This window comes from Martes martes, assembly GCF_963455335.1.
Source record: "Martes martes genome assembly, chromosome: 1".
NCBI classification, from domain to species: Eukaryota; Metazoa; Chordata; class Mammalia; order Carnivora; family Mustelidae; genus Martes; species Martes martes.
The window spans coordinates 206334769-206347602 of record NC_137888.1 but is presented as its reverse complement, the minus strand read 5'-3'; the positions used below and the strand labels follow the sequence as shown (position 1 = coordinate 206347602).

The 12834-nt window shown below is 39.6% G+C and overlaps 1 protein-coding gene across 1 annotated transcript; it reads right to left on the bottom strand.

Annotated features, from left to right (window-relative positions):
* Window positions 1-8018: 8018 nt before the first annotated feature.
* On the bottom strand, window positions 8019-9010 carry LOC308340133 (olfactory receptor-like protein OLF4; the record flags this gene model as incomplete). The annotated part of the gene is made up of 1 exon (XM_080799306.1): window positions 8019-9010. Exon 1 carries the CDS (start codon window positions 8949-8951, stop codon window positions 8019-8021), a length of 933 nt encoding a protein of 310 aa, XP_080655432.1. The 5' UTR covers window positions 8952-9010.
* Between the last annotated feature and the right edge of the window lie 3824 nt (window positions 9011-12834).

The window sequence follows — 12834 nt, the reverse complement described above, 5'->3', positions numbered from 1 at the left end:
GTGAATTCAGCAGAATATAAAGTCAATATACAAAAAATTGGTTGCATTTTTATACACTAATCACAAACTCTCAGAAAGAGAAATTAAGAAAACAATCCCATTTGCTACTGCATCAACATGAATAAAATATCTAAGAATAAATTTAAACAAGATGGCTACCCTATGACCCAGTCATAGGGTAAATATTGTGCAATAAATATTGCACCCCAATATTTATAGCAGCAATGCCCACAATAACAAAACTGTGGAAGGAGCAGAAATGTCCTTCAACAGATGAACAGATAAAGAAGAGGTGGTTCATATATATACTGGAATATTATTCAGCCATCAGAAAGCATGAATCCTACCATTTACGTACAAGTGGATGGAACTGGAGGAGATTATCTTAAGTGAAAAAAGTCAGTCAGAGAAAGACAATTATCATGTGGTTTCACTCATATGTGAAACATAAGGAATAGCACAGAGGACTGCAGGGGAAGGGAGTGAAAACTAAATAGGAAGAAATCAGAGAGGGAAACAAACCATGAGAGACTCTTGACTCCAGAAGACAAACTCAGGGTTGCTGAAATGGAGGTGGGTGGGGAAATGAGGTAACTGGGCAAAAGGCATTAAGGAATGCATGTGATGTGATAAGCACTAGGTGTTATATGCAGCTAATGAATCACTGAACATTACATAAAAAAATATACAGTAGAAAAAAGACAGTCTCTTCAATAAATGGTGCTGGGGAAATTGGGCAGCTATGTGTAGGTGAATGAAACTCGACCATTCTCATACCATACAGAAAGATAAACTCGAAATGGATAAAAGACCTCAACTTGAGGCAGGAATCCATCAGAATGCTAGAGGAGAACATAGGTAGTAACCTCTTTGACATCGGCCAAAACTTCTTTCAAGACACGTCTCCAAAGGCAAAGGAAACAAAAGCAAAAATGAATTTTTGGGACTTCATCAAGATCAAAAACTTCTGCACATCAAAAGAAACAGTCAACAAAACAAAGAGGCAACCCACGGAATGGAAGAAGATGTTCCTAAATGGCAATACAGGCAACGGGCTGATATACAGGATCTATAATGAACTCCTCAAACTCAACACACACAACACAGAAAATCATGTCAAAAAATGGGCAGAAGACATGAACAGACATTTCTCTAATGAAGACATACAAATGGCTATCAGACACATGAAAAAATGTTCATCATCACTAGCCATCAGGGAGATTCAAAACCACATTGAGATATCCATTTATACCAGTTAGAATGGCCAAAATTAACAAGACAGGAAACAACGTGTGTTGGAGAGGATATGGAGAAAGGCGAACCCTCTTACACTGCTGCTGGCAATGAAAGTTGGTGCAGCCACTTTGGAGAACAGTGTGGTGATTCCTTAAGAAATTAAAAATAGAGCTTCCCTATGACCCTGCAATTGCACTCCTGGGTATTTACCCCAAAGATACAGATGTAGTGAAAAGAAAGACCATCTGTACCCCAATGTTCATAGCAGCAATGGCCATGGTCACCAAACTGTGGAAAGAACCAAGATGCTCTTCAACAGAGGAATGGATAAGGAAGATGTGGTCCATATACACTATGGAGTATTATGCCTCCATCAGAAAGGATGAATACCCAACTTTTGTATCAACATGGATGGAACTGGAAGAGATTATGCTGAGTGAAATAAGTCAAGCAGAAAGAGTCAATTATCATATGGTTTTGCTTATTTGTGGAGCATAAGGAATAACACTGAGGACATGGGAGATGGAGAGGAAAAGGGAGTTGGGGGAAATTGGAGGGGGAGATGGACCATGAGAGACTGTGGTCTCTGAAAATTAATCTGAGGGTTTTGGAGGGGTGGAGGTTAGGAGGTTGTGTGAGCCTGGTGGTGGGTAATATGGAGGGTGCTTATTGCATGGAGCACTGGGTGGGGTGCATAAACAATGAAATCTGTTACACTGAAAAGAAATTAAAAAATTAAAAATTAAAAAAATCTAATGATGTACTATATATTGGCTAATTGCATTTAAACTAAAAGAGGGGGAAAAAAAGAATACCGAACGCCCATATACTGAAAACAATAAGACACTGCTGAAAGAAATTGAAAATGACACAAAGAAATAGAAAGATATTCTATGTTCATTGTTTGGAAGAATTAATATTGTTAAAATGTTCATAGTACCCAAAGCAATCTGTGGATTCAGTGTAATCCCTGTCAAAATTCCAATGACATATTTAAAAAAAACAGAACAAACAATCCCACAACTTCTATGGAATCACAAAGACCCTGAATACCCGAAGCAATCAATAAAAAAGAAGACAAAAACTGGAGACACCATGCTCCCTGATTTCAAATTACATTCAAAGCTATGGTATCCAATACATGATATTGATATTAAAAAGAAAAGAAAAACAAAACAAAAGAAAACAAAACCAATCAATGGAATATAGTAGAGATCCCAGAAATAAACCCATAGATATGTGGTTGGTTCATTTATGACAAAGGAGACAGGATAAACAAGATGGAAAGAACAGTCTCTTCAATAAATGGTGTTGAGTAAACTGGACAGCCATGTACAACAGAATGAAACCAGACCACTATATTTGAGCATAGGCAAAAATTGACTTAAAATGGATTAAAGCCTTGAATGTAAGACCCAAAGCCATAAAACTCCTAGAAGAAAACATATTGGTCTTAGCCATGATTTTTAGGATTTGAACCAGAAGCAAGGGAACAAAAGCGAAAATACACAAGGTCTCCTCAAACTAAAAACTGCGTGACAAAGGAAACCATCAATAAAATGAAAGGGCATCCTCCTGAAGAGTGGAGTATATTTACAAATCATATACCTCATAAGGGGCAAATATCCCAAATATATTTAAAAAACTCATATAATTCAATAACAGCAAACAAACAAACAAACTGATTAAATAATGGGCAGAGGGTCTGAAGAGATATATTTTTTTTCCAATAAAGACAGATGGCAAATAGGTTCATGAAAAGATTCTCAACATCACAACTCACCAGGGAAATGCAAATCAGAACCACAGTGAGACATCACCTCATGCCTCTTGGAATGTTCAATATAAAAAGACAAGAAACAATAATTGTTGGTGAGGATGTGGATAAAAAGGAACCCTGTGCACTATTAGTGGGAATGTAAATTGGGGCAACCACTGTGGAAAACAGTGTGGAGTTTCCTTGAAACATTAAAAATAGAACTACCATATGATCCAGAAGTTCCATTTCTGAGCATTTATCTGAGAAAACAAAACCCACAAGACAGGAAACAACAAATTTTGGAGAGGATGCAGAGAAAAGGGAACCCTCTTATGCTGTTGGTGGGAATGCAATTTGGTAAAGCCACTCTGGAAAACAATATGGAGGTTCATCAAAAAGTTGACAATAGAGTTACTCTACAACCCAGCAACTCCACTACTGGGTATTGAACCCAAAGATACAAATGCAATGATCCAAAGGGGCAGCTGCCCACCAGTGTTCATAGAACTAAAGTCCACAGTAGCCAAACTGTGGAAAAAACTGAGATGTCTATTGAAAGATGAATGGATAAAGATGGTGTAAATATATATACATATATTATATACCATACAGAAAAATAAACTCGAAATGGATAAAAACCCATTTTTATGATGCTTCTATAAATCATCAGGGTGTACACTCTAAATATGCAGTTTATTGTGTGTCGTTATCCTCCAGTGATTTAATTGTGTAGGAAAATATCCATGGTGCAAGGCTAAGGGTATGATCTAGAGCACAGGTACCTGACTCTTTATTGAGGGTTTGGGAGAGGGCTCTTCTACAAGCAAAGGAAAGCAAGTAGTAATTATGGATGTAGGAAAAGTGGGACAAAATTCAAATACTTCATATAAGTTCACTTAATTCATAAATAGAAGAATACCTTACATATGTAGTATGTAGAAATGTAGTAGTAAGACCATAAATGGACTGAGACAGAAGAACACTACAGCCACAAACAATACCATGGATGAGCCTTAGAAATACAGTGTAGGTGGTATCTCAGTGTGGTTTTGATTTGAATTTCCCTGATGGCTAATGATGATGAACATTGTTTCATGTGTCTGTTAGCCATTTGTATGTCTTCTTTGAAGAAGTGTCTGTTCATGTCTTCTGCCCATTTTTGACATGATTATTTGTTTTTTGGATGTTGAGTTTGGGAAGCTCTTTAGAGATCATGGATATCAACCCTTTGTCTGTAGTGTCATTTGCAATGTTTTCTCCCATTCCGTGGGTTGCCTCTTTATTTTGATGACAGTTTCCTTTCCTGTGCAGAAGCTTGTTATCTTGATGAAGTCCCAAAAGTTCATTTTCGCTTTTGATTCCTTTGCCTTTGGAGATTTGTCTTGAAAGAAGTTGCTGTGGCCCATGTCAAAGAGGTTACCGCCTGGTCTCCTCAGGGATTTAGATGGATTCCTATCTCACATTGAGGTATTACATCCATTTTGAGTTATATTTGTGTATGGTGTAAAAGAATAGTCGTGTTCCATTCATCTATATATAGCTGTCCAAGTTTCCCGGCACCATTTATGGGAGAGACTTTTTCCATTGGGTATTTTTTCCAGCTTTGTCAAAGATTATTTGACCATAGAGCTGAGGGTCATCATTAGCCATCAGGGAAATTCAAATCAAAACCACATTGAGATACCACCTTACACCAGTTAGAATGGCAAAAATTAACAAAGCATGAAGGAAAAAATGTTGGAGAGGAGGTGGAGAAAGGGGAACCCTCTTACAATGTTGGTGAGAATGCAAGATGGTACAGCCACTTTGGAAAACAGTGTGACGTTTCCTCCAAAAAATAAAAATAGACCTACCCTATGACCTGGCAATTGCACTACTGCGTATTTACACCAAATATACAGATGTAGTGAAAAGGAAGGTTGTATGCACCCCAATGTTCATAGCAGCAATGTTCACAATGGCAAAGCTGTGGAAAGAGTCAAGATGACCTTCAACAGAATAATGGATAGAGAAGATGTGGTCCATCCATACAATGGAATATTACTCAGCCATCAGAGAGGATGACTACCCAACTTTTGCATCAACATGGATGGGACTGGAGGAGATTATGCTGAGTGAAATAAGTCAAGCAGAGAAAGTCAATTATCATATGGTTTCACATACTTAATGGAACATAAGGAATAGCATGAAGGACATTAGAAGGAAGGAAAACATGAAGTGTGGTGAATCAGAGGAAGAGGTGAACCATGAGACACTGTGGGCACTGAGAAACAAACTGGGCATTTTAGGGGGAGAGGGATGTGGAGACGGGTTGGTCTGAGGATGGGAATTAAGGAGGGCACATATTGCATGGGGCACTGTGTGTTATACGTAAATAATGAATCTGGAACTCTACATCAAAAACTAATGACGTACTGTTTGGTGGTTAACATAACATAATAAAAAATAATATTTTTTTAAAAAGGGGAAATACAATTTAGAGATCCACAGTTTATTCCAGACCCATGAGGAGACCAGCAGAGATCAGAATTGGCTCCCAGAATATAATGCTACTGGATCGTAAAGGTATTATTGATGAGGAGAACAAAGGCAAGAGAAATGTAGCTAAAAGTCAATCTCCTTACAACTACAGCCCTTGATGAATTCCTGAGACATGCAGAGGATAACATTCCACAGGAATTCATGGCTGCCTTAGCATTAATGTTTTATTAGAGACTAAAAGGAAGCTTATCTTGACAATAACCAGACCTCTGAGGTCTTGTAAACCTCATGTTCAGTGTACACAAATTCTTTAGAAACTTACATTATTTTTACCTCCTCCCTCCATAAACTCAAAAGTATATAACCAGTCATCCTCACAGTCCCATGCATCTCTTTCTGTCCATGGGTCCAGACCTTGCTATAATAAAAGCAAATTTGTGCATCATAAAATGGCCCAAGAATTATTTCTTAACCTTTGCAAATGGGGACCCACATCATAATGGCATCCCGTTTGACAAGAACAGCCTGTTACACAGCAAGAGATGACTGACACAACAATCCAAGTGAACAGACATGAGGCAAAGAGAACATGTGCTTCTATTTATTTGTGGCCCATGATCTGACAAATGAAGAGAGCAGCCATGATCATTTTGTTAGTCAAGATATTTCTGGTGACTTTGTGAACAAGTGACTATATTTGGGCTCCCTCCCATGTCACTAGCATATCCATTGAAGGATATGCACATTTGTGTGGAAGAACTGGTGACCCTGAACCACAGGACCTGCAGGATATCCAGCTCTCCTGTGCAGTGTCAGCTGGTAATACAGAGGAAGAGATTTCTGAGCAGGAATTATTTACAAAATGAATGATGTCAATACTGTTCATTCTCCATCCCTTAGAATCTGTGGCAAATACTAGGAAAAGGGAGCCATTTCCTGTTCCAGTAGAGAGAGTCATATTAGCAGGTAGCAGTGGAAGTGTTAAAGTAGAAACAAGAAGATAATTCAGTGATAAAACATAAGACACTGACCAACTCTTCACCTCAATGAATAAATAAACCCCCTCAGCTGTGGACATCAATCTTCCATGCTTCAATAAATGATGCACAGTATGAATTTGGTGTGAAAAAAATAAACAAAGAAAGAAAGAGAAAAAAGAATGGAACATTTTGTATAGTAACAAAATGATGGTTTTGAAATTTTCTTTCCTCATATTTACAATCACCCTGACACTAAGAACATACCAAATTTGTCTTTCCATGTAGACTCCACTGGGAGTATATGTTTGCTAATGAGTGCTTGCCAGGGACTATGGTAGGCTCCCTGGACATAAGCCAAATCACAGAGTCAAAGCAGAAGACTGGTTAGGTAACACAGGAGCCTGTTTGTTGAGTAACTGCTTGATATCAAGCATCAGATTTCTGAAGCATCTATTTCAAAGACACCCATGTTGAATAAACATATTGTCAGGTGGGACACAACTACCAGAGAAGAACTCAGGTGGCCCCAGCAATGAAGAACCCCTTCAGGAAGCCCTGGGTAACCTCCATACTGACACATGAGTGACCCTGATTCTTCAGCACCCAATGTCTACCAATATAAAATTCTACAAAAAAAAATATAAAATTCTACAAAAGGGTAATCACACAAACACTTAACCACTCTGACCATAGACACTAATAAAGGTATATCTCTCCAGGAAGTTCATTCTCTCTCTCCCTCTCAATGTTTCTCTCCCCCTTTGAGACCTCTCCAAAAGCCTTTGGTCACCCTTTGTGCCTTTCAGGACCTATGAGGCAGGCTTCTCTGATGGGTGTTGCTGAGGTGTGTCTTGCAATCACAGTCAGAACCCAGGACTGGTGAAACCATAGCAGAAGCTCTGGTCAGGGAAGCATCTGTGGAAATGTCCACAAGCACAGAGGCACAGGGGAGTGTCCGGGCTTTCCAGCCTGAGCACCCCTGTCCATAGCCTGAGACATAAAGGGAACAGTGCTACAGTCCACATTATCAGGAAGAAGAGTGAAGTTAGTGATGTAAAAAGATGGACAGACTCAAGGTGAAAACTGGGATTTTGCATTTTCCTCCACAGTATAGTTATGTGAAGTGTTTCGTGGCCCTTCCAAATGAAGAGTACAACTCATGATTATTATTTTAGAAATTATTATTATTTTAGAAAAGCTAGGGAAAATATCCTTGGCATGGTATAAGACATCTGAAATGAAATTATTTTTAAGAAATCCAGCATGTCCAATACAAGATAATGAAATTTCCAGGCTTTTGTGATCCATGGCTGTGGAAAACATTGGAATTCTTTGCAAATTGGAGAAAAGGGACATTGTCTCTATATTAGAAAGATCAGACCCTTACAATGAGTACCTGACATCTATGAAGACAATTGAATACAAACAAATGAAAAATCCAGGAAATAAATGGAAGGAGCCAATTCTATTTCCAAAGCTTTATCAAAGAATGACAGTTCCAGGCTCTGAGGCTGTGAGTTCTGCAATCATGGGCACTTCTTCAGTCCCAGGATGATTGGCCCTTACATCACTGGAACCCCAATGATTCTTCTCAGACCCCTCTTTATGTCTCTGTTCCTCAGACTGTAGATGAAGGGGTTCAACATGGGCGTGACCACCGTGTACATCACCGAGGCCACTGCACTTGCGTGGGAGCTCTGGGTAGCAGCAGAGCTAAGGTACACACCAAGCATCGTACAATAAAATAAACAGACAACGGAAAGGTGAGATGCACAAGTGGAAAATGCTTTATACTTGCCCTGAGCTGATGATATTCTACGTATGGAAGAAACTATCTTAGAATAAGAGTAAAGGATCCCAAAAAAAGGACCCCCACCCAGAAGGACAGCTGCAAAATACATCACCAAGTTATTCAGAAAAGTGTCAGAACAGGCAAGTTGGACCATCTCATTGAGTTCACAAAAAAAGTGGGGGATATGCAAGTGTGAACAGAAGGAAAGCCGCAACATCATTAAACTTTGTAGCAAGGAATTCAGGATACACATGACCCAGGACATCAGAACCAGCAGTCCACAGAGCTTAGGGTTCATGATGACCGTGTAGTGCAGGGGGTGACAGATGGCCACAAAGCGGTCATAGGCCATCACACTCAGGAGAAAAACATCCAACACAGCAAAGAGTATGAGGAAATAAATCTGAGTAACACAGCCTGTGTAGGTTATGACTTTACTCTGAGTCTGGATGTTCCACAGCATCTTGGGGATGGTTGTGGAAGTGAAGCAGATGTCTACAAAGGACAGGTTGGCCAGGAAGAAGTACATGGGGGTGTGGAGGTTAGGGTCTGTGCTAATGGCCAGGATGATGAGCAGGTTTCCAAACACAGTGATCAGGTACATGGAGAGGAAAAGCCCAAATATGAGGGGCTGTAATTCTGGTTTCTCTGAAAATCCCAGGAGAAAAAATTCAAAAATGTGTGTATCATTTTTTGGTTCCATGTGGTGTATGTGAGTTCTGGAAAAGAGGAAATAACATGACTGATATTCACACAAACTTGCATTACTCACAGATTTGAAATGCAACATTTTCTATTTTTCAGTCCAAACATACTTTTTATTTTGTTTATTGTTTATTTTTTTTTAAATTTATTTACTTGACAGACAGAGATCACAAGTAGGCAGAGAGAGAAGGGGAAGCAGGCTCCCTGCTGAGCAGAGAGCCGAATGCGGGGCTCAATCCAAGGACCCTGAGATCATGATCTGAGCCAAAGGCAGAGGCTTAACCCACTGAGCCACCCAAGTGCCCCTATTGTTTTTGTTTTTAAGTGGGTTCCATGCTGGGCATGGAGCCCAATGTGGTTCTTGTACTCAGGATCCCAGAAAAGAGCTGAGCTGGGGGTGCCTGGGTGACTCAGTCAATTAAGCTTTTGCCTTCAGTGCTGGTCCTGTTCCCAGTGTTCTGGGCCAAGCCCTGCTTTGGGCTCCCTGCTCAGTGGGGAATCTGCTTCTCCCATCCACACCCTTGGATCGTACTCTTTCTTGCTCTCTCTCTCAACTGAGTAAATAAAATCTTAAGAACAAAACAAAAAACACACAAACAAACAAACAAACAAACAAACAAAAACTGAGCTAAGATCAAGAGTCAGATGCTTATTGGATCTAACCAAACAGATGTCCTCTGAAAAAAGTTTTAATAAGTTGTATATGGATATGGTCCCCTTTAGAGGAACTCCTCTGCCACATCTGGTATTTTTTTTAATTAGCTTCTTTTCTAAGAAATCATGTATTTTGTAGTTTTACTAAGAAATTCTTCAAATATTTCAGGTACATAAATTGACTGATGATGGCATTTCAGGTACTATCTAAGCAATGAGCATAGGCTACTTATGAACAAAAGTCCCTACAGAGATGGAGAAAGAATGTATAAGCAAATAAGAGAATTCCATACCTTTGTAGATGGTGAGTGGTGCTAGGAATAAAAAATAAAACAAAACAAGTCAAGCAGAGAGAGCCAATTATCATGTGGTTTCACTTATTTGTGGAGCATAACAAATAACACAGAGGGCATGGGGAGATGGAGAGGAGAAGGGAGTTGAGGGAAATTGGAAGGGGAGATGAACCATGAGAGACTAGGGACTCTGAAAAACAATCTTAGGGTTTTGAAGGGGCAGGGGGTGGGAAGTTGGGGGAGCCTGGTGGTGGGTATTGTGGAGGGCACGTATTGCATGGAGCACTGGGGTGTTGTGCATAAACAATGAATTTTGTTCCACTGAAAATAAATTAAATTTATATATATAAACAGAAACCAAACAAACAAACAAAATAAATAGGGAACAATCAGAGATCGAATAAAACATTCTATTTTCATTGTTGGGTGGAAGTGTATGCTTGGCAGAAGGAATGACCAGTGCAAATGCGCTTTGGTTAGTGTCTTATATGTTTTATCATTGTATTATCTTCTTGTTTCTACTTTAAAAGAATGTACTTGTTTGGGGTGCCTGGGTGGCTCAGTGGGTTAAAGCCTCTGCCTTTGGCTCAGGTCATGATCTCAGGGTCCTGGGATCGAGCCCCACATCAGGCTCTCTGCTCAGCAGGGAGCCTGCTTCCCTTCCTCTCTCTCTCTGCCTGCCTCTCTGCCTACTTGTGATCTCTATCTGATAAATAAAATCTTTAAAAAAAAAGAATGTACTTGTTTCTCATGTTCAAGTCAGAGAAGCAAAGGTGGTGCTGCAAGAGGAATGAGCAGGAGGGAGACTGAGGACATACCCTGTCAGACATGCTGAGGAGGAAAGTGGCCTCTGTGCTGCATCTAAACCCTCAAGGCACAGGGACTTCCTTGTCCCCACTGCCTCTCCCACTGTATTCATCCTGTTGCAAAGGTATCCCATGAATTGAACAATATCCCCTTCTTAGTGGCCTCTCTTGATCGAGTTCTGGCCCCCGTGTTGTGTCACTGTGAGATTTATGAGTCTTGGCACCTTCTCATGGGGACTGCTCACACTCTACAAGTCACACACACACAGAACACCATGGTCTCATGAGTTGTGTTATTTCCCTGTCTTTCTCAGTCCCTGACATCCTGGTTATGTCAGGAATGGATCTGACCCAACTAGGCCAAGCCAGTGGTCTTTCCCCTGCAATTGCAGAAATGACTACTAATAATGCCAATTCCTTTTCCTCCCATGGGCAAATAGATTTGGGGCTCTATATTGGGAAGGGCATTTTCTGTATATTTCACCAACAGTTAAAAAAAAAAAAGGAATCTGTTTCAGAAGTGGAATGACAAAGGATGAGGGAGAAGGAGGAACAAAATGAGTGAGAGAGAAGAATAAGCCAGGTATCCCCGAGAGACTGTGAGGAAGAATGACCTCCACTTTTGCACCCCTGATTACATCCTCTGATGCCCAACAATAATAGTATTACAACAAATTAAACTCATCCAAAAGACAAAAGTAGTAATATATTTATAAAATCAGAAATCTTACATATGATAGATCTCCTCAAAAAATGAGCAAAGGGAAAACCAACACTTCACAGGGGAAGTATACACAACACAACAAAAGGTGGACATTTGAAATATCAAGCATAGAAGTTTTATTTTTCATGTGCCTACTCTATAACTGTTTAGCCATTCATTTCTATGTGGTCTAATAGGGGATGAGGTTATCCCCTTTCTCCCTTTCTTATGTGGCATCCTTTCCATGACGTAATTGGGCTTTGGGTATTGATTTCTCCTTTGACAAACCCAATGGTCATATTCAAATCCTCATTCTGGATTCCATCCAATGTGCAAAGCTACACCCATACCATGCTCTATAAATCCTGCTGCTTGGTGACAGTCTATCTTTTTATACCAAGTAACTTGATTCATATGGTTATGTTTGAGAGCCTTATGTCACCCACACATTCATTTTTATTGTTGTACTCTGTTATCAATGCTATACTGCAACATGCGAAAAAAGGGACTTTACCTTCTTTATTTTTGTTTTTTCTCACAAGTTATGTGACTATATGTGTTTAGTATAATAAAATCTAAGGACCGACTGGGTAGATCAGTGGGTTACACCTCTGCCTTTGGCTCAGGTCATGATCTCAGGTTCCTGGGATCCAGCCCCCCATTGGCCTCTCTGCTCAGCGGGGATCCTGCTCCCTCCTCCCTGCTTGCCTCTCTGTCTACTTGTGATCTCTGTCTGTCAAATAAATAAATAAAATCTTTAAAAAAAAGAAGATCTAAGAAGATGAAATGTTATAGAATAAAAAAATAAAGGTATAATGAAACCATTTAAGATGAGTAACTTCAAAATGACTGTCCTAGGCAAAATTATATGAAAGCAAAAAACTAAATGAAATAGGATATGAAATAGTAATCATTAATGATATCAACATGGGTTAATAATTAAAATGTCAAAGGCCTACACAGAAGAATATAATATGTAATGTTCCTAGAATGGTCAGGTTTTTTGTTTTGTTTGTTTTGTTTTGTTTTCTGTTAAATGAGTCAGGAACTAGATATCAGTGTATAAGGATAGTTAACACATGGCAAGGTTGTATTTCATTTTTGTGGGAAAGTCCAAATTGCTAAATAAATGCTGGCTTAAAGGAATATATATCTGGAATAATATGAAATCGATCCCCTCCCTCAGATCTTACAAAAACCAGAGGGATTTTGACCTCAGTGTAAGTGTAACCATACAGTATACTAGAACATAAAAGAACAAAACAAAGCAAATCAAAAACCTACACATAGGGTTCCTGGGTGGTGAAGTCAGCTGTTTGCCTTCAATTCAAGTAATGATCTCAGGGTCCTGGGATAGAGCCCTGCATCTGGCTGTCTGCTCAGCAAGAAGTCTGCTTCTCTCTCTCCCTCTGCCTGCCCTTCCCC